Source organism: Melanerpes formicivorus, unplaced genomic scaffold (assembly GCF_026170545.1).
Source record: "Melanerpes formicivorus ecotype bairdi unplaced genomic scaffold, bMelFor1.0.p_v2 SCAF_14, whole genome shotgun sequence".
Classification (NCBI taxonomy): domain Eukaryota; kingdom Metazoa; phylum Chordata; class Aves; order Piciformes; family Picidae; genus Melanerpes; species Melanerpes formicivorus.
In genome coordinates, this window is record NW_027142366.1 from 2,410,512 (window position 1) to 2,436,006 (window position 25,495).

The following is a 25,495-nucleotide window of genomic DNA, read 5'->3' on the forward strand; positions in this document are numbered from 1 at the left end:
CCAGGCCTAAAATCACTTTGGGAAAAGGGCAGGATAATGAAGCTGCTGCCTAAGAAAAAAGTGTGGGGGGGAAGTATTACAGAGGAGCAGCCAAGGGTGAGGAAGGGTCTGGTACAACAGTGCAGCCCTGGCCACCTCTGACCCAGAGCAAAGCAAAGACTTCTGTTGGCAGGGCAGCACACCAGGCTAGCTTCGAAGCAAACAAACACAATTTGCTTCATTTTCCCCCCGCCATGCAGGCAAAGCAAAGATGCCCTTAGAAGAAAGCTTGGGGCTGTTTCAGGGGAGATGGTGCAAAGGGTAGGAGAACTTCATGCAGTAAAGGAAAACAAATACTCATTCTGAGGTGCCTGGAGCTGCACCTCCATTGCACTTGAACTTTCCTAGCCTCTCCCCACCCCCACTTCAGTACTGCCAAGAGTGTAGCATGGTGGAAAAAGCAGCAGCTTGCTTGTCACTGGGGACTGTGTGAAGCAGGAGGCTTTCCCCCTGCCCAAAGTCTCACCCTGAGGTGCACAGCAGGCACCTGGGCCCCAGCAAAAGGTGAAGGCTGTGGCCAAGTCCATGTCATGCAGTGGGATGGTGCAGGTGGACTCTGCAAGCCTCCAGTGCAGGCAAGGAGCTTGCACTCTCCTCCCCCTGCCTCCACACTTCCTAATTTGAATAGCCACTGATTCATCTCGAGAGAGGGCTGGAGCTGGAGCAGGATGAAGCTAAGGACCACTGCCCTCAGTAAGAAGCTTTCCAGAGAGCACTGCTCTCCAGCACTAGTTCCATTTCCAGCTGTTCATTGGTGCTGCAGGTTCTCTCTCTCCAGTGTAAAGGCAAGCAAGGCATTGCCTCTTGCTTGGGCAACATGCTCAGGTAGTTGCCAGACTGCAAGCAGAGGAGAGCCTGGAGCAGGGCCTGCAGCAGTGGTTCAGAGTGGCTGTCCCCACACCACAGCATCTTCCCTCCCTCTCCTGTTCTTCTTCCTCCTCCTTTTCTCTCTGACCCCCCCAGAACTCCTAGCTACTACCATAAGACATCACATGCAGTGTTCCCACCTGGTCAAGCGCTGCCCCAAAGGGTGAGGTTGATCCTGGTGATGTCAAGAGGCCACTGCTCACCCCTGGAAGCACCTTAGGTACAGCAGAGCCAGGCTGAGTTTCCAAAGCAGCTCAAGTCCCCAGGGGAAGCTGGCTGCTCCTCCAAGCCACAGTGGATGAGACCACCACCACTCTGTGCATAAACCCCCCTTTGCTTAGAGACATATTTTACACCCACAAAGTGCAGCCACAAGAGGAATTCATTTGGCTTGTTAGGCATTGCCATGGTCCCTGCAGCTGTCCTCCAGCACATTCTAGTGCAGCTACACTTGGAGTTAGTGCCAAGGGGTTGGGGTTTTTTCCCCCACCAAACCTGCCTGGTTTGCTTTCCTCAACTACCTGAAGGTCCAGAGAAGCTGACCAGTACCTCTGAGCAGCAGATTCCATGGGGCTGACCCTGTTCCTACAGGCCTCCTAGCAGACCTCCCTTCCAAGCCTTTTACAGCTGTTTCCTGGAGGGGAGGTGACTGACATATTCTGCACAGTAAGGTGAAAACAAGGAGAGGAGAGGGAGAGAGAATCCAGCTTCATTCCTGCTGGTGCTGGAGCCCCTGAACAGAGGCAAACCACTGAGGGTGTTGCCTTGGGTGAAGAATGGACAGGAGTGGCCCAGAAGGCAGAGCTGTCCCTTGTTGAGCTGCACAGGTGTTCCTGGGTGATTTCCCCCACACACACTAAGCATCACCACACTGTCCTATGAGTAGAAACAGTGCCTCCCCAGCCTCCCCTCACAGAGCCATTTAGCACCTGAGCACAAGCAGAAAGCACCAGCCCTGGGCTCTCCCTGCCTTCAGCACCTGCCTGCTTTGCTCAGCTCCCTGGGGCACTGCATTTCTACTGCACCTACTTCTGCCTTCCTGCACTATCCAGCACCAAAGTGACTTTCTGCTCAGCTGCTCTGTATGTTGAGAAACAAGGCTCAAAGCAGGAGCAATGGCAAAGAGATCAAACCTCCCTCCTCATCAGGCTCAACACCTAGTCCCAGGCAGGACATTGAGAAGCAAGAGAGGATTTATTGGTGTGAGCTCTGTGAGGAGCCTCAAGATGCTCAGAGGCATAATCCTGTATCAGAAAGGGACAGCCTTGTGTCCCCCACACACCACTGATGTGCTACCCCAAGCAGCAGAGTACATAACTTCTACTCCTCGTGCTCAAAATGAGTGCTCCTGAGCACATGAATCATAGAATCCTGGAAGTGCAGAAAGACAAAGCAAGATTTGCTGGGGACAGGAGGAAAGTCAAGGACCACCTGGCAAGACAGAGACCAGCACACGGTCTGCTTGGTTGGCTAAAGATGAAGTCTTGAGAGAAGAGGAGGAGGAGGAGGGTGTCCTCCTGAAGCCTGTTGAGGGTCTGGTGGCTGATAGAGAGACTTGCTGCTCCAAGTGGGAGGATGAGGGTGACCTCTCCTGCACCCACCATGGCCCAGCCAGGCAGAGAGTTGCCTCTGAGAGCTGTGCTCATACCCCCTGCCTAGCAGGCCCAAAAGCAGACATGAAAGCACACAGACTGCCTGCTTTAACCACGTGCTAAGCACCCAGAAGACAAGAGGAAGTTTTTCTCCCCGTGAAGGCCAGGACAAGTCTTTGACAATCCATTCTGATGTGCACCAAGTCCTTCAGCAGCTAAACTGGGCTGGGGAGCCCACCTGCCAGAGCACTGCTTCAGCCCTGCTCCCAGCCAGGGCCATTGGTGATGCAGGACCAGAAGGTAAAGGATCTTCACAGCTGGCATCTTGAAATCTAGCCTGGGTTGAAGCCACCCTGCTTGGGCAACGCTGCTGCAAAGCAGCACAGGCTGCTTCTAGGGCAGCCTCTGCTTGGCTGGCCTCACGCTGCACCTAGTGCTACCAGGTCCCTCAACTCCTAGCTTGCATCCAGTTACCAGTGCTACTGGGTATGCTTTCAGTACAACAGCTCTCAGGACTGAGAAGGTCTGAAGCAACAACCTGGGTTTGAGACTTTTATTTCAGGAGAGGAAAAAAAAAAGAAAGAAAGAAAAAGAAAAAGATTAAAGAATTAAAATAGGAGCTGCCCTGCTGACAAGAAGAGTTGAATTCGAGAAGCTGATAAAAAAGGAGCATTATATGCATTGAGCACTGTGCATTGTCAGTCAATATTGGCTCTACTTTCTACTCTACTCTCCTTCGACTAGGACAAGGGAGCTTCACATGCACAGACCCTGGGCTGCAGGGGACTCGGTGAGAGGAAGGGAGTAACAGCAAAAACAACCAAAACAAAACAACCAAAGAGAGTGCTGGGCTTGATCTAACAGAGGCAAGAAAGTGATCTTACAGCTTGGCCCCTCCCCCACTCCAGACACTGACTCCAGCCCCCAGCCAGGCGGGAGGCAGAGCCACGCCGATGGGGCGGACTCGACGGCGCACGCGGGGACCTGCAGCTCCCTATGCACCACCACACCTGGGCAGCCACCAAAGCTGGCAGGGCTTTGGCAGTGCCTACATTCAGGACACGGCACAGTCACCGGGCAGGAGGATCCTTTCTTGCATCCCTCTCCAGCGAGACGTCAGTGCGGTGCCTCCGGGCTGCGTACGCCGGCACAGGCCTTCGGCTCCCCAACAGCTTCCCCCAGGCTTTTCCCCCCCTGGCAGGTGCAAGTAATGCAGTTGAGATCAAGGCTTAGATTAGGCTCCTGGTGTGCTCTGAGCACTGGGTCTCTGACAGCAGTAAGAGCTGGGTATGGCTGACACCACCCAGGCCCTGCTGGCATACCAAAAGCAGTTGGTATGACAGAGTTAGCTTATGAACAGGCTGCTGAGCCTTAATACTGACACTTAGTGGAATGGGTTACAGTCAGGGAAGGAGTCTCCTACGAAGCGCTGAAGAGAGAGGGTCCAAATCCCCACCCCGATCCCTTCCTCTCCTTCCTCAGAGTCTCTGGAGCATCTCACAGGCAGGGAAGGGAGCCGGGGAGGTGAGGGGGTGGCAGGGGCGGGGGGGTCACCGCCGGGTCCCGTCGGGGGCGTCAAGACGGACGACAGCAAGGACAGACGTAAGGAAGGAGAGACAAACGGTGCTGGTGCTGTGCTGCCTCAAGCTGGGAGGTGCGCGTGGTCAAGCGGAGCGGGGAGAACTACTCTGTCTTCAAGTCCCTGGATTCAAAAAGCTTCAGGCGTTCTTGCACACTCAGGCCTTCCTTCAGACTCTGGCAGAGACAAAAGACAGACAGCGTCGGGGCCGGGCGGGCAGCGGCGGGCGCCTGGCCCGCGGGAGGGGTGCCAGGCAGAGCAGACGTGGGCGGCGGGAGCATGGCCTCCGTGGTGGAGAGATTAGTGGGGCATGCTAAGAGAAAAGATGTGGTTATGGAGGGTGGTTACTGGTGAGTGGTGCCTAGAGGGAGGGTGAGATTGCAGGCGGACCAGGCGAGGCGGCAGAAGCGGATGAGGGGCACCGTGCTGCCAGCAGGGCTGAGCTCCGCTGGGGAAGCCACCCCTGGGGAAACCACCCCTGGGGAAACCACCCCGGAGCCTGTAGTGCAGCCATGGCTGGGACAATTTCAACAGAGCTCAGGCATTGTGGGAGCTCTGGGCAGCTCAGCTTGGATCTGCTACACTGAAGCATGAGGCTGCTGAGCAGGACCTGCATCTTGGTCCTCCTCACCGGCTCACAGCACCCATCGGATGTGTGTCCACCCGGCACAGTCCTGGCTCTGTTTCATGAGCAGCTTTTGCTCAAGCAGCCCTGGAAACTGTGTTGTTCTTGCCAGCCACAATCCCACCCTTTCTCTAACCCCAGCCTGAGGGCTCTCCCAAGCCAAAGCTGCCTCTACTGCAGGTTAGACAGAGGACTGGCTAAGTGCTTCAAGTCCAGCAGATCTGATGGCTGATCCAATTCAGATGCAGCATCCAGACTGCAAGGCACGGCACTCGGCTAGCCAAGAGGAAAGCCCACTCTGCTAGCCCTCAGCATTTGCCTTTGTGAAATCTCTTGCCTACAGCTGGGGACTCAGGAGAAGAGCAACATGAAGGGCAGAAACCCAGCAGCAAATGGCTTGCTCCCTGTATGGCTGCTTTAACCTGAAGATAGCCCCAGGAGACACACAAGCCTGGAGCCAGCCTGCCTGCTGCCTGCACATCGAGTCCTCCCAGCCTGCAAGGACTTCACTCTGCAGCTGGAACGTTATTTGCTTTAACAAGATGTGCTTTACAGAACAAGGCACAGACCTGAACACAGAGACCCTTCAATTATTAGGCAGCCATCTCCCTTCTTGCTTATCCTTCCCTGACTGTGGTGCCAGAGGCCTGCCAGATGCCAGAAGACGAGCAGCAGGTTAGACTTTTAGGCTGGGTTTTCCTTACTGTGTGTTTATCAGGGCAAGACTCCATGACAAAGTTGCCCCAAGGCTGTGCAGATTCCCATGCTTATTGTATTTCTTTAAATGCTTCTCCCCCCAGCCCAGCAGCACAGAAATGAAAGCACTGAAGTGGATTGGGTTGAGTTTACAAACACTGAGTGCTTTCTGCTCAGCAGGCAGCAGAGTCTCCTGGGACACCAGGCTCTGAGCACACACTTCCTAAAGGAAGTTTACTTTGGGCCTCTTTAAATGGGCAGCAGCCCATGCATTCCAGTTTGTACATCTGATGTCTCATGAGATGGAAAGAGACAACAGAAAGCCTGGAGTCACAGCCTGGTTTGGCTTGGAAGGGACCTTTAAAGCTCATCTCTTCCAACCCAGCTGCAGTAAGCAGGACCATCTTCTACAGCAGGTTGCTTACAGCCCCCAGACAACCTGATCTAGAATGGCTCCATCCATCACCCCTCTGGCTGACCTGGGCCAGTGTCTCACCACTAACAGTGGAAAAATGTCTTCCTTGTATCTAGACTACATAAACCACTGGACTGTTCTGCCTGATGGTACAAGTTCCAGCAAAGTCAACCCTGAGGCAGTCTCACAACCCACTGTAGCTGCTGACAAGGGGAGCCTGCTGAAGGGAGGCTAATACAGGATGATATCTGTGATAAACAGATCCTCCATCAGACTTCTTGTGGCTTTCCAGCCACCCCTTTGCCACCATGCTGGGGAGCTCCTCTCTTCTGTCTGACCTCCCTCTGTAGAATGTTCTAACTTCAGCCTTTACCATGGGCCAGTAAATTAACTGTTGCTGCAGTTACTCGAGGTATTTGGTCATTGGGATTGGCCTCATCAGCTCCCTCCTTCTGCTGGATGAGCTCAGAAGCCTCAGGCCAGCATGTGGGATGGAGGCACAGTGCCAAGGGGATGGAGAACAGCAAAGTGGACACTGGGAAGCTGAAGATGTTTAGAGAAGCAGGAAGAGGAGGTTACTGGGCAGGGAAGACTCTTTCATTAGGCACAGATGAACCTAAAGAAGCAGCAGTTAGAGGTAAAAGACATTTAGGGTAGTCCAAGACATCCCCTCTGCAGCTGAGGTGGGGGCCACCATTTTACATGCTACAGGCTTTGGTGGGAGATGCATTTGGAGGCATCACTGCCCCACACCTCTGCCCAGCTGGCAGCAGACTGGCTCTTTTTCCTACAAGCCCTGGATGCTGCTGAAGTTCAGTCTGAGGCATGCAGAGTCATTCCAGCATGCACACTCAGTGTCCCACACTCCCAGCACAGCAGAGGAAAACTTGCCCCACCGTATGCAGATCCTCTCCACCAGGGTTAGCTGTGCTGGCCAGGGTGGGAAGGGCAGGAAGACAAGAAGGCCACAAACCCCCAGGGAAGAGCCAGAGAGCCAGCATTTCATACGGATCCTGGGTCTGCTGGCTCCTCCCCTTCCCCCTCCCCCAGGGAGACAATTAGCTGTAACTAAAGCAGTCGCTCATTAAGAGAAGAAGGGCTGTGGCTGGCCGTGAGGGGGGAGCAGTGCATGCAAAGGGAGCTGCTCCAGCGGGCAGCTGCCTCGCTCGGTGGGTGCCAGTTTGTTTACCTACGTGGCAGGGAACCTGGACTCGGGTTCATTTCAGTTATCCCATGAGACCTGCTCAATAACGGACTGTTGGAAGGAAAAAGCAAAATAAAGAAAACCAAACCAAACCAAACACCAAAACAAACACAAAACACAAGGAGAAGCTCATAAATCCTGAGAGCATTGGCCTTGGCACAGCCCCAGCCCCCCTGCCCCCGCAGCAGTGCAAGCAGGCAGCGTGCCCAGGCAGAGCCCATGCTTGCTCTTCCTTCTTTCCCCCCACCGAGCAACACACACAGAGGGCACCACACAGTTAAATTGTCTGGGTTGAAGTGGTGAAGGGACACCCAACGTCAGACCTGGCCCAGCAGGTCTGGGCTGCCACTGAAATGCAGAGAGCTGCTCTCTGGATCGGTGCAGCACAGACACCCGGAGCTGAGGAGCTGCCAGAGCTTGGGTGGTGACTGTTTCCCCAACATGGGCACCGAGCTAGAAGCCTTTTGCCTGCCTGGCTTTCTCACTCTGCCCAAGGTCCCAACCACTTCAAAGATCAGCATGAGACACCAGGTATTTGTTGGTGTGAGACAAAGCAGGTTGTGCCCATGCTGGACCTTCCTTCCCACTGCCCGGTGGTTAACGATGACTTCTGAGCAGCTTTGTTTGCCCTTTTTATCCCTGTGGTCCCACAGCAACAGCCAGAGTGTAACATGATGTAACTCTGGCTGTCAGCAGGCCAAGCAGACGAGCTTGGCACACCATCACTGGGCTCTGGGACCTACAGCAAGTACAGAAGGGCCTGAGGAACATGAGGCCATCTGCACCACGTTAACACATAAGCAAAGCATGTGTTAAAAAGGCCCAGGACCAAGGCATCGCTGTTCCACATCAACACAAAACATCTTGCAGTGGTGAACACTAAAACCTAGTGATGTGCACTTTTCCACCTAAGCTTCAACTGAAAAGGGGGGAGCAAATATTGGGAGAGTCCTCCTGTGAAAGACCAAAGAACAAAGTGAACTTCATCCTTCTGTTTTCCTATAAGCAGGGAGAGGCTTCACGCCTCGATCTCAGCAGGGTGAGGAGCAAGTGTGTCCTGCTGGGCACCACGAGGGGAGTCAGCCCTTCCTGGCTGCACAGCCAGCTGCTCTTTGCAGCCAAGAGCTCCCTTTTCTGCCCAGTGCCATCCAGACTGGCACTACTGACTGGGAAATTCTCTGTTTTCTTCCCCTACTCATTTCTTCCCACCTGGGACCCCCCCTGGAGAGTAACACTTGGCATTGCCATCACACAGGGCAGGAGATCTGAGCTCACCTTTGACCTGATATTCCTTAGTTGCCGGCTAACACTGGATCTGTCTTTCTTCAAGAAATCAGGGTTGCTTTTGGATTTCATAATATCTGAGAAGAAGAAGGAAGAGCATTAGTGTGTGCCCACGGGGGCTCTTCTGCCCTCCCAGCCCAGGGAAGTGTCCCAGTGAGCCCGACTCAAGCGGCATTGCCAGGAGGGCAGAGGGGACTCTCGGGGGTCACCACTCCCCTTGTGCAGCACAAGGTTTCCCAAATGCCAAAAGGCTTTCAGAGCTCATCAGCTTCCCATCCCTGGGCTGGAAGGAGAAATTGCCACGGGAGGGCAACTGCACTGTCTGCAAGGAGTGGAGGTGAGAGGCAGCAGGAAACAGCAAGACAAGCACCAGCTCCCCGCTTGGACAGACACATTACTGCATGAAACAGCAAGAAAAGCACCAGGCCAGCTCCTGCCCTTGGAGCATGGCTGCCAGGATGCCCCCAGGTTAGCTCAGGAAAGCCAGGGCTGCTGAGAGCTGCTGGAGGAGGACTGACCATATCCTGATACAGTGGTATTCACAGGGGACTTCTCTCCCTGAGCTTCTGTGGCTGCTTTCAGCTGCTCTTTCAACCTGCTGATGTCGCAGTCCGCCTTGGCCTTCACGATGCTCAGCTCTGTGTAGATGTCTTTGTACTTGTCGCTGGCGTACTTCTTATCCTGGCAAAGGAAGAAGAAGAACCCCACGGAGTCAGACAGACAGCTGGAGCCGAGGATGCACTGAAGAGGAGCTTGGCAAACACTGACAGAAGGAGAGACGGCAGCAGAGAAAAGCTCAGCTGGGGCCACACACATCTCTCACACAGCCAACAGCAGCAGAGGACTCCAGATAGGCAGAGAGCTGCGAGCACAGGGTGCTGCCTGGGCACTCAGCCCCTTCCTTACAGGGTTACTGGTTTGTGGGGTTTAATTTTAGCAAAGACATGGAATTCAAGCAGAATTCCCAGAAATGGCCTTGGCAAAGAGGTCCTCCAGAGCAAACCAGCTCCGAGGCTGGGAGGCTGGGTAGATCTCTAACACTGATTATTTTTGCCATTTAAATCTGAGTGTAACAGGAAATGGGGGGGGAAGACAAACACTGGAAGGGAGGTTTGCCCACATGGTCTCCACTGTGGGGTAAGTCATAAGCTGACAGAGATGCTGAGTGCTTTACTGCTGACACCAAAGTCCTTTCCAGGGGAAAAGCTGGATGTTGTTTCAAGTCCAGGCATAAGTGAGCTGAAATCTAAGCACACACACATAGGGCTTCTAAGAAGTTTTATAGAAACATCCCTAGCATTACCCTCAGTGCTGTCTGTAGCTCATCTTTGAGGGAGCTGATCTCCTGCTTCAGGTACTGGATTTCTGATTCTTTGACCCGCAGCAGGACCTGTGAGGAGCAAAGCAGAGAGTCTTCACACTCGAGCAGATCCCAGGGTGCTTGTCTGCTCTATCCAGTGATAAACAAGCCAGGGATGGAGGCTCAGCCCTGCACTACCTCCACAAGCTTGCTGGTTGACCCAATCTTCTGGTTCAGGTAAGAAATTACTCCTGGGTCTCGTGGGAACTTGCCCAGCTTGCAGCACTGCTGTGCTCCCTGCACACCGTTTGGTTTCTGTTCGTCCCCATTGCTTTGCATGGGCTGGATCCCGGGGGACAAGCAGGGGCGAGAGGTGGAGCAGCGAGTTCTGGGAGAAGGACTCTAAATGCTCCTGGCCAGAGCTGATGCACAGAGGGATGGGAAGCTGTGGCACGCTTCCACAGGCCCTTGCACCCACCAGTGCTGCCCCTTCCGAGCAGCAGAGCTCACCTCCAGCTCGTAGGCGTCCTTGCCCTGCGTGAGAGGCGACCCAGCAGCCTCTCCCCCGCCCTCCCCGGTCAGCAGGGTCCGCAGTCGCGTGATCTCCGCAGCCAGGCGGTTATTCAGCTCCTGGGGAGAGAAGGAGAATCCCTGTGGCAGGGGGAGCCCGGCACAGCCTGTCGGGCGCTCTGCCCATCGCCCCCTGCCCGCAGCGGCTGCGTGGGCAGGGCAGGGCGCCTCACCTGGTTGTGGGCGTTGAGCTCCTGGTTCTCCCGCTGGCACTGGCGGAGGGCCTGCCTCTCAGCCTCCAGCGCCTGCGCCAGGTGGGCGTTCTCCAAGCACTTCTGCGAGTACTGCTCCGAAAGCACCTCCAGCTCCCGCTGCACCGACTGCAGCTCCTCCCTGGTGAAACACATGCCAGGCACTGACCTCCCTGCACACACACACCCGTGCCCACCCTTCCTCCAGCATCCTGGGGCAACCTAACGGGCATCTAAGTGCTGTGGAGGAGGAAAAGCCTCAAGTCTCAAGACAAGACAGTCCTTCCATCTCTGGGCACAGTGATGCTTGGGCACCAAAGGGGATGGGAGCTCCTTCTCTAGGAGGTTGAGTGGTAGGACTTCCTCAGGTTTCCAACAACTGAACTGAACTGAGCTCCATTACACTTGCTCTGGGCACCCAGGCCTGGGTGTATCTGCACACCTACACGATGCATCAAGGTTCACAAAACTGCTTTGCTTGGCTCCCAGGTGAGGACAGCCTTGCCATGGCAAGCTAAGTGCTCTCTCCTCACCTGGCTGATGTGGTTCAGCAACCCTCCCACTACAGCTGTGTGAAAAGCAGCACCATGCCTGCACATCTGGTTCCCACAAAGCAGCTGAACTTGGAGTTGGGTCCTTGACTTGGAGCCAGAAAGATTATAGGCAGCCAGGGGCCTCTGGGGGCAACCAGGTTAGGGACAAGAGAAGAGGTGCCTGCAGCCAGAGGTCAGCCCCTAACTCACTGCCAAAATCAAAGAGGAGAAAGTGCCTTGCACATGCGTGCATGATCTCCCTGTGAGACACAGCAGCAGATGAAGGAGGAGGAGGAGGATGAGGATGATGGCCTTACAAGTACTGCCTTCGGAGGGCTTCAATGTCAGCGTTGACGCTGCTGATCTGGGAGCGCTGCGACTTCTCCAGCTCTCGCTCCAGCTCCTCCCGGTGTGCATTCTTCATGGCTTCGATGGCTGTGTGGATGGCACAGTGTTAGCACCCAGCACTGCTCTGCCCAAGGAATGAGAACTAAGCTATCCCAGCAAGCCCCCACACTGCTTCCCAGCCCCTCCACTCTGTGCCCATGGCTGCAGACTGGCAAAGGGCCTCCTGCCAAGTTCACCTTCCACTGAAGCCCAAACGCTTGTCCAATCCACACCTCCTTTCCTCAACTGTGAAACCCCTAAACAAAGACACCCTGGGCTCCAACACTGTAAACAAAAACTTCCTGGGGCACTGAAGCATCAATTCAGTGTGGAATCAGCAACAAGCTAACATCAGGAATGACCAACACCTTTCTGAGATGGAACAGAAAATTCCTCAGACCCCCCTGCAGTCAAGGAGAGTGGTACCAGGCCTGGAGAAGGACCAGCAGATGGACCTCCGTCCAAAAGGTCTCTCCCACCAGCTCTTTCCCACCTCACCATTATCACATCCTAAACTCTGTACTGGAGCAAACACCACCCCCTTGTCCCCATCAACACAGAGGTGCTCCCTGGAGGGGCCCTCTGGCATGGTACCTGAAATGGTGGCAGCTGTTTCCTCTGCCAGCAGGCGATCTTTCTCCTCCCGCAGCTTCTCCAGCTCCCGCTGGTGCTGCCGCTGCAGGTCCTCAATCTTCTTCTGGTGTGTCTCCTCCATGGCTGCAAAGCCTCTTTCACATGTTGCCTGCAAAAGGCATGAGGGGAAGGGGTTGGCCCAGGACTGTGAGGGTCACAGCTGTGGTGAGCCTACCAGGAGCTGCATGCCAGCAGGTAGCCAGCACCTGAGTTCCATCATGGGGATCTTCTCGCTCACCACCCATGGAAGAGGCAGCTGGGGATAGACCTCACAAGGTCAGAGCTTGTCCTGCAGTCACTTGGCCCTGACAGCTCCGGTAAGAGGGAGGGACAGGGTAGGCCTGGGGTCAGACTCCATCAGGGAATGCAAATATTTGTCAGAGCAACAACAACAAAAGTTATTGTGCCTCATCTGCTCTCTTCTGCAGCGCCTGCTTCTATGAGGCCACCTCTGGGGTGGAAAGCAGATGGCTGATGACAGCAACAGGACCTTAATTCCCAACTGAGTATGGCCTCCAATGCTGCACAGGCAGTTATTTGCTAATTGAATTACTAGGAGTGAACTTGGGCCAGGACGTGGGAACAGTGCTCTGAGGACTCAGGAGTCATCAGGGTGAGATCCTGAACTCCAGCCTGCTCCTCCTCCAGGCACAGCCCCTGCTCCTGCCCCCACTGTGGGACAAACCCAAAAGCCTGTTTCCAGTTCAGCCACCAGGCTGGCCACCCTGCCAAGCACACTGGGAACCCGGATGGACACAGAGGGGCAGGAGAGCAAAGCCACAGGCAGGCTGAAGCCAGGAGCTGGGAGGGGGCACACACTGGGCACATGGTGCACAAGCCCCATCAGACAGCTGGGGGCAGCCCTGATGCCAAGCACTGTGCTGGGCACTTCTCCCTCTCAGTGTGAGCTTGGCTTTATTGCCCAGTGCCAGTGGATTTCATCTTGATTCACACTTGTGTTTTCCACAGGAAGTGAGAATTGCCACCTGGAGACCACTGGGACTCCATGGAGAACTCAAGGGTGACAAACTGACTCCTGCAGTGACAGAAGTGCTCATGACAGTCTAACACCCTCTAACCTACGCTACCTGGGCCACTCTCCTTCCCAATTTTCAGTTCTGGTGCTTCTAACCCTCTCCTCTGCTTTCAGTCTGAACCCTGAGGCAGTTCTGTGTTTTCTCAGCCATTTTGGTTTTAAACTCAAAGCTCAGTGCCAGAACCTGTCTGGACTTGGCTAACTACAGAGAGGCACAGAGCAGCCTTGAAGGATTCTTCATGACACCTCTCGCAGTGGAAGAAAACAGTGTGAGCTCCTCTGTGGGTCTGGCTGCAGATTCAGGACTGACTGTACTGTAAATGTAGTGCTGTGAACCCAGGGCATTCCAACATGCATGAACCAGCATCTGGTGGTGTTGCTCTGCCTCTCCACCAGGTTCAGAACTGAGCACATTTTAACCCACAAATGGGACAGGTTTGCAACCCCCTGGTTAGTTTTCTAAACCAAGCCAAGGGTCATTTCTAGCTTGCAGCCTGTCCCTCTGCTCTCTATAGACATGCACAGACAGGACAGCTGACCCTGCTCTCCCCCCAGATCCTCTGCCCAGATGCTGCTGGCCTTCCCACCAGGTAACCTGCAACTTCTGATAGTAAAGCTGGAAACACAGGTGGGAGGTCAGGCTCATTGCCTGCCATTGTTCTTCAGCATCTGTTTTGGTTCTGGCCTTCTGCTTCTTCCAAACCAAGAACCTCCCCTGGTACAAGGGACCCTGGCTGGGGCCTGGCTCACAGGACAAGGCATTATCCATGTGTCCCACTGACCTGAGCAGGGAGTTCAAGAAGGGATTTTCCTTCCTAAAAAGGTTAAGATGGAGGAGATGGCATTCAGGGAACAGCACCACTTCACTCCTATCTCCCCAGCAGCTCTCCCTGCCTTGGACACACCATTCTCACCTGAAGGAATGCAGCAGAGCTACTGCTCTACCCAGTTGAAAACCAGCTGTTGGCTGGAGCTGAGCCATAGAATCCCAGATGGGTTTGGGTTGGAAAGGACCTATAGAGATCATCTAGTCCAACCCTCCTGCAGTGAACAGGGACATCAACTAGAGCAGGTTACTTAGTGCTCCATTCAACCTGACCCAGAATGGTGCCAGGGATGGGGCATCTACCACCTGCCTGGGCATCCTGGGCCAGTGTCCCACCACTCAGTTGTAAACAATGTCCTCCTTCTACCTGGACTACATAAATCATGAGACTGTTCTGCCTGATGGTACAAATTTCAGCCCAACTGTGCCAAGGAGCTCATGGCTGGAAGCAAGGTGTGCTGTGTTTTTGCTAACCCTGAAGAACAACAGCCTCATGAGAGCCTCATCAGCATGGCCTCTGCGCAGCCTGCCTCACTGCCCTTTTGGCTGCCCCTTCAAGCTGGAAGCCTTGGTGCTGCTGGGGATCCTCTACTGCCCTAAACCCACTTCCTACCTGGAAATGTTCTCCAATCAACAACAAAACAGCAAACCCAAAGAGATTTTTTGTGCTAGACATGACTATCTCAGGCTGGCTGTGTGGCCAGTCTGACTGGTGGAGCAATCTGAACAATGGCATTTCATGGCTGCTGGGTTTTTCTGCACCTAGCCTGGGTTTCCTGTAACTGTGCACTGTTTGTTGTGTGAAGAATTGCTGGTGTCCCACACCAGGGTAGCTCTCACAGGCTCCTGTGGAGGAGCTTCACTTTGCCATGGAACTTGGCATCTGTTTGCAGCTACTTTCCTCAGGGACATACCTTTGGAGAGCGTTAAGTTTGCATTTCATCCCACATTTTTGAGGGCAGGAGAGACAGACTGGAGGTTTGATCAGACTGGGAAAGACAGAGTGGAGGAATGCTTTTGAAAGGAAGTCATGAACAAAATGTACGTTTCAGGTACAAGGAGAAACACTCTCTTCGTACTGAAGGAGAGCAAGATGTTATCAGGCTACTTGGAAACCCTCCCTCCACAGGCAGAGAACATCTCCAATAATCCACCCTCCCACTGAGACCAAGCCCCCAGCAATGCATTTAGAATCACAGAATCCCAGCACCTCTGGAGCTCTTCCACTCCATTCCCCCTGCTAAAGCAGGGTCAGCCACAGCAGCTTGCCCAGGATCCCAGTGGCCAGGGGAGTTTGAAATCTCTCTAGAGAAGGAGACTCCACAACCTCTCTGGGCAGCCTGCTCCAATCCTCTGTCACCCCTGAGAATCCCCCAGCATGGAGGAAAGGAGAACACCATGCTTTACAGAGGCACTTCTCACACCCTGGGGCTTGTCTGGGCACACTGGCTCTCCTGGGGGATAGCCCTTGGCTCAGCAAGTGAACCCCAGGCCAGAAGGCACCCTCCCACACACTCGGCAGCCGAAGCGATAAACGTTTCAAGACCTTTAAGTTTTCAAAGTCTTTCTGGTATTTTTCTCTCAGGGTGGAAGCGTTCCCCTCCAGGTGCTTGTTCTCCAGCTCATCCCTCATGACATTCATCTGGGCCTCCAGCTCCTGGATGCGTTCCCTCAGGCCGTGCATGGAGTCCAGGTCACTGCTGGGACCCTGCCCGGTGCCACCCTCCTCACCGGCCACCCAGGCGTCCCCACCGCCCGGGCCTGCCGCGGGGGACACCTCCGGGTGCTGCCTCTGGTACTCGTCGAGGGTCTCCTGCAGGCGCTGCAGGTTCTGGGTGTAGTGCTCCTGCAGCGCCTGCAGCTCCTCGCCGTGGATGACCTGCAGCTCCTTGATCTTGGCCTGGAACTTGTCCTCCAGCATTTGCATCTGCTCCAGGTGGTAGCGCTCCATGTTCTGCTTGTCACGAACAATGGCATCCAGCTGGTTGAGGCCCTCTGTCCTCTCAGCCTTCAGAGCATCCTCGGTCCTGTTCAGCTGCTCTATCACGTTGCGGATCTCCTCCTCGTACCGGCCCTGCAGCTCGCTCAGGCTCTTGCTGTGCTTATGCTCTTCCTCCTCCAAGAGCCTTCGCTGGCTGTCGAGCTGGGACACCTTGGCTTTGAGGTCGGCGTTCTCCCTCTCCAGCACGGCGATCACCTCGCTGTACTCACCCTGCTGCTTCCTGAGCAAGTCCTCGTACTCGTCCCGCAGGAGAGCCACGGTCTTCACACGCTCTTGGCAGAGGGCATCCATGCTCTGCAGGGACTCCTTGTAGGACTTCATCTCTCTCTCGTACTCCAGCCGGACTTTGCAGGCAGCGTAACAAACCTGAGCCTGGACAATTGCATCGTGCACCAGCAGAGAGGAATAGCGTTCGAGGTCTGCCATGCAGGAATGGTAAGAAAGACTCTGAGATATCTTCAGGAGCTTCTGACAGTCTCTCACTGCCTCCTCAGGAGGCAGAGAGAGTAAGGCAACAGAGATCTCCTTCAGAACATTTGATTTGTCCTTTAGCTGTTGGGCAAGGTCTTCCTGAATGGAAACAAGAGCTTCACTACTTCGGCCCAGCAAGCTGCCAGGCTCCTCTGCCTTGGCTAATTCCTGACACGGTACCATCTGGAGACAGCTCCCATCCCAGGAGATCTGGGTTCTTTCTGAAGCATCTTTTTGAATTTCAAGTGCTTCAGAAATCTGGTGCATAACTCTGTCAAAATCAGGAGTCCTGTAGGCTTGGATGATCTCCTCCAACATGCACTTGTGCTGCTGGAGAGCTGTTTTGGTATTGTGGAGGTCTTCTTCGATTGTTTTTAACCTGCGATGAAACGATTCTCTCATTTTCTGCGCAACAAACCCAAGTTCTGCCTTGATCAATGTAGCATCTGCCACAGCACTGAGAAAACAAGGAGAAAAGCCCAAGCCTGTTGTTTCTGTTTTGCCCTCGGCTTCTCCTTCTCTGCTGCTTGTCAAGCGCGCTCTCAGCTCCTCCACCTGGCTCCAGAACTCACCTTCCAGCAGCAGCTTCTTAGATAGGACGCTGGCCAAGTCAACTGCTGCATGAGAAACATTTGCTGGCTCCAACAAAACCACCTCAGCCGTTCCCTGGATCTCTCTCAGAAGCTGAGATATCTCAGAGCTTGCATTTTTCAGAGACTCTGCTATGAGGCTGATGAGAGAGGCTTCAAATGCCACTCTCTCAGAAAGCCACCTCAGCTGGCTGGCGTCGAACCCTTCTGCTCGCTGCTCCTTGGAGCCACGCTCCTCTCCTCCCAGAAAACCTCCTGCTGGAGTGGGGCTCTCGGCGATAAGGCTCTCGCTCTGCTGATACTGCGAGGGGACCGGCGCCCCGCTCAAGGCTTGGATTGCACTTGATAAGGTGGTTTCCATGCTGGACAGAGTGACAAGGAACAAGTCACCCTCTTTTTCCTTGTCTGATTTGGGCAAAGATCTCAGCTGCTCCCTGCACTTCTCCAAGCAAGTCAGTGCTTGCTCATTTTTCATTTGGAAACCTCCCAGCTCGCTAACGTGATTCTCTATGAGCTTGAACTTTTCCTGCCTCTCGCTCTCCAGCTGGGAGATCAAAGCATTGACTTGGGACAAGCTGGTCTGAAGCTGTTCCCGCAGCTGGGCCTCTGTGTTGGCCCACTGATGGTGGAGGGCGATGAGTGTCTCCTGATTGTGGCCGTGCTGGCTTTCCAGTTTCATCGTTACGTCTTTGAGCTTTTCCTCTGTAATGTACAGCTTGGTTTCCAGGGAGTGGATGATTGAGAGATAGGTCTCAGAGTCACTTGTTCCTGATGATGGGTAACCAAGAGCTGTCTCTGAGGACATGCTTTCTTCAGACAGGGATCTGTCTTGGCTCGTGTCTGAGGAGGTGCTGCTCGTCCAGTTTTTCTCTGACCCGTCTGGGTGGATGTATTTTTGGCACTGGATGCTGGAGAAGCGGATCCTTTGCCTCTTGGCCCCCATGACTCCTACGTCAGGCTTTGCTAAGGCTTTCTGAACCAGCTCTTGGTCCTGGAGTTCTACAGCTTTGGATGGGGAGCCAAATTCCTCCACTGGCCTCTGGCCGGTCTCAAGAACCTCATCCTCCTCCTCCTTCAGTGTGTAAGTCAGAGCTGGGAGGACATCCTGAGTTTGCAGAGGCTGCCCCATTTGGGATGGATGACTTTCGTCAGCCTCAAGACTGGTGCCAAGGTCTTCTGCCTCCTCAGCACATGGCCCTGTGCCTACAGCAGCTAATTTCTTTAAAGCCTCCTCCTTGGCCTTTAGCTTTACTTTAGTCTCCTCTAAACTATTATCTAAAGCAACCATTTTAACAAACGCTTCGGTGAGATCTTGATCTTTCTTCTCCACAATTCTCAAGTGCATTTCTTTAACGTGTCTCAGCTCCTCCTCCTTCTCCTTCAGCACCTTCTGCACACCCTGGAACTGATCTGACACCTCCTCAAATGACTGCTCCAGATTGCGGTAGTTGGTCTCTTCCATTTTCAGCTTTGCTTGCAGCTTTGCAACTTCATTATCTGACTCAGCAACCTGATTCATGAGCTCGTGGAACCGGCATTTGATCTCATCTCTCTCTCCTTCGAGCTCCTTGATGTGCTCTGCAAGTTTCTGGATGCTGGCCTCCTTCATCATCAGCTGCTCCTCCAGCTGGTGGACAAGCTCACTGCCTTCAAACTTTGCACTCAGCTTCTCCTTCTGCAGAATCTCCATTTGCTGCTCACTATTTTGCAGCTGGTTCTCATACTCATTGGCCTTCTCCTCCACCTCCTTCAGACTCCGTATCAAAACCTGCTTTTCCCTCTCACAGCTCTCCAGCAGAGCCTCATAGTTCTTCTGCAGCTTCTCCTCCATCAGGATCCGCGTTTGCTCGCTGGCGTTCAGCTGCCTGCTCAGGTCTGCGATCCTGTCCTGGAGCCGCTGCACCTCCTTCTGATGGTCTCTCTGCAAAGCCTGCTGCATCTCCAGGTCCCGCAGCTCCTGGGTCTTCTCCAAGAGCAGAGCCTCCACGGTCTTCAGCTTCTGCTCGCTGGCCTTCAGCTGGGAGCTGAGCGCAGCCTCGCCGTGCTGCCACTCCTCCAGCTGCTCTCTGGCTTTCTCTTTCTCGCTCCTCAGGTCGCTCTTGAGCTTGGCCAGGGTCTGCTCCTTGATGGAGAGCTCAGCCGCCGCGTTACTGAGCCTCGCCTGCAGGCTCTGAATCTCGGCTTCGTGGTGCCGGATCACGTCCTTGGCCTCGGCGTAGCTGCGCTTCAGCGACTGAATCTGCTGATTGATCAGCTCTTGACGCTGGCATTGGGCTTCCAGCTCGTTTTGGAGGTCTTGGTTGACTTTGTGGAGCCTCTGCCAGGCACCTGATGGCGAGGCGGCCACCTCGGTCTTAAAAAAATCGATTAAATACTTAGGTTAGTAACACTCTTGGCTCTCCCTCCTGAGTGTCACACCTCTGGCCAGGCCAGGCCACGGAAAAGCTCCTCACAGCGATGTGGCTGCTACCCACATGCTCCAATTGGGAAGATTTGTTCTTGGCACAATTGATTATTACTTTTTTTTTTTTCTGTTATGTTTTAACCAACTTTTGTTTGGTTTTGGTTTGGGTATTTTGGCTTTCTTTTGTTTTTGGGTTTGCTTTTTTTTTAATGGGTGACAACTGCTTTCCAGTAACAGAAAACATGGACCACAACATCACAACAGCTGTACAGTTAACAGGCTAAAAAAGGATAAATAAAACAATAAAGAAATAAAACAAACCAACAAAAAAGAAATCAAATAGAACCAAAGTAAGGATGAAAAAAGCAAACACCAGCAGTAAAACGTAGACAGACAGACAGAGAAACGGAGCGTGAGGAGGAGGAGGAGGAGGAGGGGGGATGGGCACAGGCCAAGAAGAAAGGAACTGCTTTTCCTTCTTTGTTTTAAGCTTGTTTTGTGGTGAAACAAAAAGTGCACAGTTCAGGTAACACAGTCCTACCAACCAAAAGCAACGACAGAGAGTGAGGTGACAGCAAAATGACATCACGTCCCACCCCGGCGCAGGGAGGCAGGAGAGCCGGGCGTGGCGATGTCATTTCTGTGACTGCCAAACATGCCAAACAGGACTTTTAGTGGCTGCTCATCGCATGGAAGAGATGTTGTTATGCTAAAAGTTTAAGGCTAGGGAGGAGCTAAGTTCTCTACCTGCAAAACCAAACCAAAACAGAACCAAAAAAAACCAAAAAAACAACCAGAAACCAAACCCAAACAAACAAACCACCAAACCAAACGGCCGACAAAGGACAAAATGAAAAGCCCAAGGAGTGGAAGGAGGGGGAAAGGTGTGATGAGAACGTGAAAGGTAAATAAAAAATTCAGAGAAACCAACCTTTGTGAGATTCAAACCAAAGCAATGTAGCATGCAAAGAGAAAACTCACAGAAAAAGTCATGCAGAAGGCGACAGAAGTTATGGATCTTTGGGGGGTGGGGGGGAGAAAAAAGAAAACTTCACAGACAGGAAGAGGCAAAAGAAGCACAGCGTGAAGCCTAGGAATTTGGCCTGTCTTGCTGTACTCTGGTTGCTGATAAGGAAAGCCCACAGATGTGACACTCAGTTATGTTAAGTTAAATTTCATGCTTTATACCAAAAACATGCAAGAACATCCGCCCGGGGCAGGTTAGTACGTGACCCCTCCCACCCCCCGTGACCGGAGCCTGGGTACGTCTCCAGGCTGCTTTTGAGGAGCAGGAACCCCCTTTGATTCTCCCAGTAGGGTTCTAAGTTGGGGTGTCCCATCTTGAGGAAGCTCAGAGCAAGAGAGGGGTTACATGAGGCTGGAGAGGCTTTGGTGCAGGGCACATGCACAGGGGTGGGTGTCTCAGCAGCTGCCTTTCAGAACGTGCAGCATTTGTTATGTCAGGGCAGTGGCTGGGGGGGGGTCGTGCTGCCAAGGAGGGGTTGGTGGCCCCCAGGCAGCTCAAGAAGGATGAGCTGGCATCAGTCAGGCTCCTCCATTGTCCCTCCCCACAGACAAGGTAGGAACCTTTCCAAGAGTAGAGATGGTGGAGGGGGAGGGCACGTGAAATTCAGAGGGTCTGTCAAAGAAAAAAATAGAAGCTGTGATGTCTCCCCAGAGTCTGGGGCTGCAGAAACCTCCCACAGCGAATCCACCCTGGCACAGCAGGGCTTGGGGGGGTTACTCCCTTCTTTAACAGGATTTTAATCCCTCTGCTCCCAGGAAGCATAAGGGAAATCCCCAAAACAATTAGACTGGAGCAAGAAAAGGACTCCAGTTCTTCCAAACACCCTCTCTCTAACTTCTAGGTCAATCTTTGGGTCACTTCTCACTGCAGCCGTGTTCTGCTCAGCTCTTCTGCAGAGCTCCCCTCTTGCCCTCCCTCTTCATATCGAGGCGTTTCGGCCAACTTCAACATGACCAATCTGATGGTGGATTCAGCATCCAGCTTTTAGCCCAATTCCCTGATTTTTTCCAGGCTCCAGACAAAGGGAGGTCGGCTGCCTTTGCCCCAGGGAAGTGGGAGTTAGTTACTCTTCCGTCACTGCCAAGTGAAAATGGAACTCCTCCAAGCAAGCACTGTCAGCTCGGGGACTCCAGAAATAACTGCAAGAAAAACTCTTCCAAGGAGGTCACCAGCAAGGAAGGCAAGATGCCTCCCTGCCTGGGCTGTCTCCACTGCCTGTGCAACTTCTCCAAGGGAAATGTATCTCATGAGAAACAAGGATGCAAGGTTCAGCAGTGGGTTTGCTGCCATGGGAGCTCAGCGCATGGCCATACTGACCCAGTTTGGCCAAGGAGATGTGGGCAGGTCAAAACGCTACCCCTGCACAAAACAGGACTACAGACCCATGAGAGCAGCCAGAAGCTGCCCTGCAGGTGTCACAGTTCCTCCAGGTATGGATGCTCCCAGAAGAAGGGTTGGAAGAAGTCCACTTTATTTGGAGGAGGGGAGGGAAGGCTTCCCAAGAGATCCAGAACCACTTCCAGGCATTGCTGAGGAAAGGCATCTTGTAATAGCAGAAACCTCCAAGTGATCCAAGACAACAGGTTGTGCTGGTGCAAAGCCTGCTCTGGCTGTGAGAACAGGCCCAGGAGACACACCTGTATGTGCTGTTTGCCCATGAACTGCCACACAAATCTGCTAGGGCAGGAGCAACTGCTGAGCTAGAAGATGGGGTGCCCTATGTGCACCCCACTGCCTGTGGGAAATAACTGGGGCACAGAAAGGGGGTAAGAGCTGTTGCACAGGCAAACACAGGAGAGAATGGATCAAAGGTGGACTGTGCTGAGGTCCCACTTGTCTTGCATGGCATTGTTTTGTTTTCCCTTGGGGATGGATGCTAGCAGGTAACTGTGCACTCTGTCTGCTGCATCCCAGATCAGAGGCTTATTAAGAAGTCAGACCTGGTGAGGCTCCCGAATTAGCAACATCTGCAAGATCAAATCTCTCTGAGCCCACCCTGTGGTACACATCTCTGCATCAGCCAGAGTGTCCCAACAAACACCCTGCACTGAAGTCCACTGGGGTCCCCCTGGGGCACAGGGGGAGATGGATTTTCTCTCCTCCCCTCTCTCCTACCTGCAACACGTAGCCCTCCCGGGCGCTCTGCTCCCGGCCCAGTGCCACTTTCAGCTGGTCCTGCAGGTGCCGGTTCTGCTCCAGGAGCTCCAGGGCCTCCTTCTGCTTCTGCTCCAGCTGGAGGGACATGAAGAGAGACAACGTCCAGCGAGTGGGCAGGGGGTCAGTCATAAGGAGGCAGCGAGGAGGGGACACAGAGCAGAACGAGCAGGGCCTTTGATGGCACTGCTGCTTTGCCCCGCTCTGGGATCTGGATTTCATTTTGCCAAGCAAAATCCCTCCCTGCTGAAAGAAGGGAGCAATGCCCTCCTTTAATTCGTAAAAGCTCATGGCAGCAAGGGATGAATGGCACCAGCTCGTGCCAGGCATGGCCCCAGCAAATCCCAGCCTGGTTCAGGTCGGTGATACTCCTGGGCACTCCACGCCTGCACCCCTTTCATCCTGGCTAATACACCTTAATCCCAACTAACAACAACCTTTGTTAGCCCAGGCATGAACCTTTTCCAAGTGAGCTGAGTCTCCTCCTTCCTTTTCCTCAAATTGAATTTCAGATTGTTTGAGGTAGGCTCCACAAAAAGGGCACCTGTGTGGCATGTGCCACCATTCAAACCAGTTCAGAGCTCTGTAGACACAGCTGCAGACACAAATCTCTACCGCTGCAGAGGCACACAGAACTCTTGAGTTAGAACTGGGGGTCTGCTTGATACACACCAATTGTAGCCTCTCATCAGAGACAGGCTGGCCAAGAACCAAAGAAGCTGTTTTAAGTGGGAGGGGGTAATGAAATCCCACCCTTGGAAGAAGAGCCCTTTCTGCAGCTACGAGAACACAAGAGCCATTTGGGAATGGACAGGGACCTCTGCCCTGCCAGCTCCCCATAGGACCCTACGGCAACCCCTACTACAAAGTAGGAATAAGGGCAGCTTTTCTAAGTCTTGTTCAGGCTTCCCACAGCTCCTGCAGAGTTCCTGCAGGCAGCCTGCTTTACCTCCTTCTCCAGCAACGTGGTCAAGTGCTGCTTTGTCAGCCCCTCGTCCCGGTCCTCCGCGTGGGCAAGGTGCAGGGGGGTGATGGGGATCTGCTTCTCCTCCCGCAGTGGGGTGGTCTCCACCTGGTGCCAGCGCTGCTCGATCTCCACATGGACATTTTGGGGTTTGATGTCCGTTGGGACAGGTAGGATCCGGTCCACCTCCATCCTTAATGCTTCTTCTGACCCTGCCCCATCCACGGCATCGATCATCTCGAAGCGCTTGCGCCGCTCCTCCCGCCGCCGGGCTCGCTCCCGCTCCAGCTCTCCCGGGTCGGCATCGGTGGCACCAGTGTCCCTTGGGAAGGCGGCAGAGCCACTCTTGGAGGAGTCTGCAGCATTCGCACGCTCCTGAGCCAGGGCTTGCTGGATGGGACGAAACTCAGCCCAGTCAAACGTCTTGGATCGTCCTTCTCGCCGGCGCTCGCGGGCACGGCTCCGCTTCTGCTCCGGGTCCAGCTCAGCTTGCTCCGCATCCGGCTTCTCGCTGGGCTTTGGCCCAGCCTCGAAGGAAGAGCTTGTTTTGCTTTTCTCTTCCGGCAGGGAGCTGCAAGGACAGAGAGAGGGTGATGGAAGGTGTCAGTGGGTGCTTGAGATGAACAGGCACTCCCACGCATGCCTCGAAGAGCCAAGTGGAAAGGGGCTGCTGGAAGCCCAAGCCAATGCCATGTGGGTGCCCCCTGCCCCTCCGTCTCCCATCGCTTCTCAGGCACAGGAGCTGATGGCGCTGGTGTGCAAAGCCTTGGTGCAAGTGACCCCGGCTGCTCCTGGGCACCCCTTGGCCCCTGGTGAGCGACCAATCCTGACCTCACTCCTCCTCACCAGCCACCCTGGGGCCAGTGACCGTGACCCAGCAGCAGCTCATGGCTAAGGCAGCGACCCCAATCCATCCATCCAGGCACAGAAGAGGCTTTGAAAGCTCCTCGGGTGCCCACCGTCTGGCTCGCTGCCCGCGGCCCCCGGGCGCCATGCACACACGCCGGGCAATGCGGCCACAGTCACGTGCTCACGGGGAGGATGCCACCAGTCCCACCAAAGTCAGCCTGGCTTCAGAGCTGCAGGATGGAGAAGCACAGAGCAGCTCCCAGAGGTCTTGGGTAACAGAAGGGAAGGTTTTCCTTGAGCTTGGCAAAGCTAGGGTATGAAGGGGTTGAAAACTTCTCCATGCCACTATCTACACTGAAGGCACAGACCTCCCCTGGGCAAACCAGCCTCAGGCAGCATGGGCAGCCACCCCAGCACCTATGTGCAGTGGTCAGTGCAGCAAGGAGAGCAAGAGTTACTCAACACACCATGGAAGTCACTGGAAATGCTGATTTCTCAAGCAAAGAATGAATTTTTAGTGCTGAGTTAGAGGGTGGTGGGTTGAGAGGAGAGACACACTGGTCAAGCAGGGAAAGTTAATGGGGGAAGGCAGCACCATCTCCAACCTACCAATACTCCATAGTGCAGTATTAGCTTATTAAACGCAGACATGCCAGCCTTGGGACATGCAGAACCAAACTAAAACAGAAAACAGCAGTGTGCCAAGTTTGCAGAGGAAGCCCATCCACAGTGGGTGGCTGGTGTTTGCTGAACCCTCTTTGCTACCTGAAGCCCCCAGGATGCTCCCCAAGGCACAGCCCTGCTGCTTAAGCCAACTGCTGGCTCTCGCTGCTTCCAGCACAACCACAGCATCCCCCCAGGCTCCGGCTTTCTGGAAGGGCACAGGGGGAAGAGCTGGAAAGCAGCTCCCCGGGCCCTTTGCTGCAGGCAAACTGCTAACAGGGCTCTGACCCATGGGACCACGTGCACCCAGACTGCTGACACCAGGAGGGAGCAGCAGCAGCACAGCTTCTCCTCCCGTCTTGCTAACACACCCCAGCTCCCACAGGCAGCAACCTCGTGGTCGTGCATACGCCCAAAGCAAAGAATGGAGCAGAAGAGATGACTCTGCATGGGTCCAGGGCTAGTATCTTCCGATGCACTTTCATCCACACTCAAACCACCGGCTCAGCAGAGCTGGGTTTCAAGAGATTCTGTCAGTTACAGGCTAAAACCAGCTCAGAGATAATTCCTTCTTTGGCTCTGTCACTTGCAGCT

At 54.1% G+C, this 25,495-nt stretch overlaps 1 protein-coding gene across 8 annotated transcripts in view; it reads right to left on the minus strand.

The window, feature by feature from the left end:
* Positions 1 to 3,037: 3,037 nt before the first annotated feature.
* The window catches only part of MPRIP (myosin phosphatase Rho interacting protein), an 82,560-nt gene continuing 60,102 nt past the window's right edge, over positions 3,038 to 25,495 (minus strand). For 4 of the 8 annotated variants that reach the window (XM_068146586.1, XM_068146582.1, XM_068146581.1 and 1 more), the window contains 11 exons: positions 23,375 to 23,960; positions 22,387 to 22,503; positions 15,324 to 19,193; positions 11,877 to 12,024; positions 11,213 to 11,330; positions 10,345 to 10,504; positions 10,112 to 10,231; positions 9,605 to 9,691; positions 8,820 to 8,982; positions 8,293 to 8,378; positions 3,038 to 4,253 (listed from right to left, as the gene is read on the minus strand). In XM_068146586.1, the coding sequence (XP_068002687.1) occupies positions 4,182 to 4,253; positions 8,293 to 8,378; positions 8,820 to 8,982; positions 9,605 to 9,691; positions 10,112 to 10,231; positions 10,345 to 10,504; positions 11,213 to 11,330; positions 11,877 to 12,024; positions 15,324 to 19,193; positions 22,387 to 22,503; positions 23,375 to 23,960 (5,527 nt within the window). In that variant the 3' untranslated portion in view covers positions 3,038 to 4,181. Of the gene's footprint in view, positions 4,254 to 7,002; positions 7,069 to 8,292; positions 8,379 to 8,819; positions 8,983 to 9,604; positions 9,692 to 10,111; positions 10,232 to 10,344; positions 10,505 to 11,212; positions 11,331 to 11,876; positions 12,025 to 15,323; positions 19,194 to 22,386; positions 22,504 to 23,374; positions 23,961 to 25,495 lie in introns of all 8 variants that reach the window. The other 4 variants (XM_068146584.1, XM_068146583.1, XM_068146588.1 and 1 more) reach the window with 4 other exon arrangements.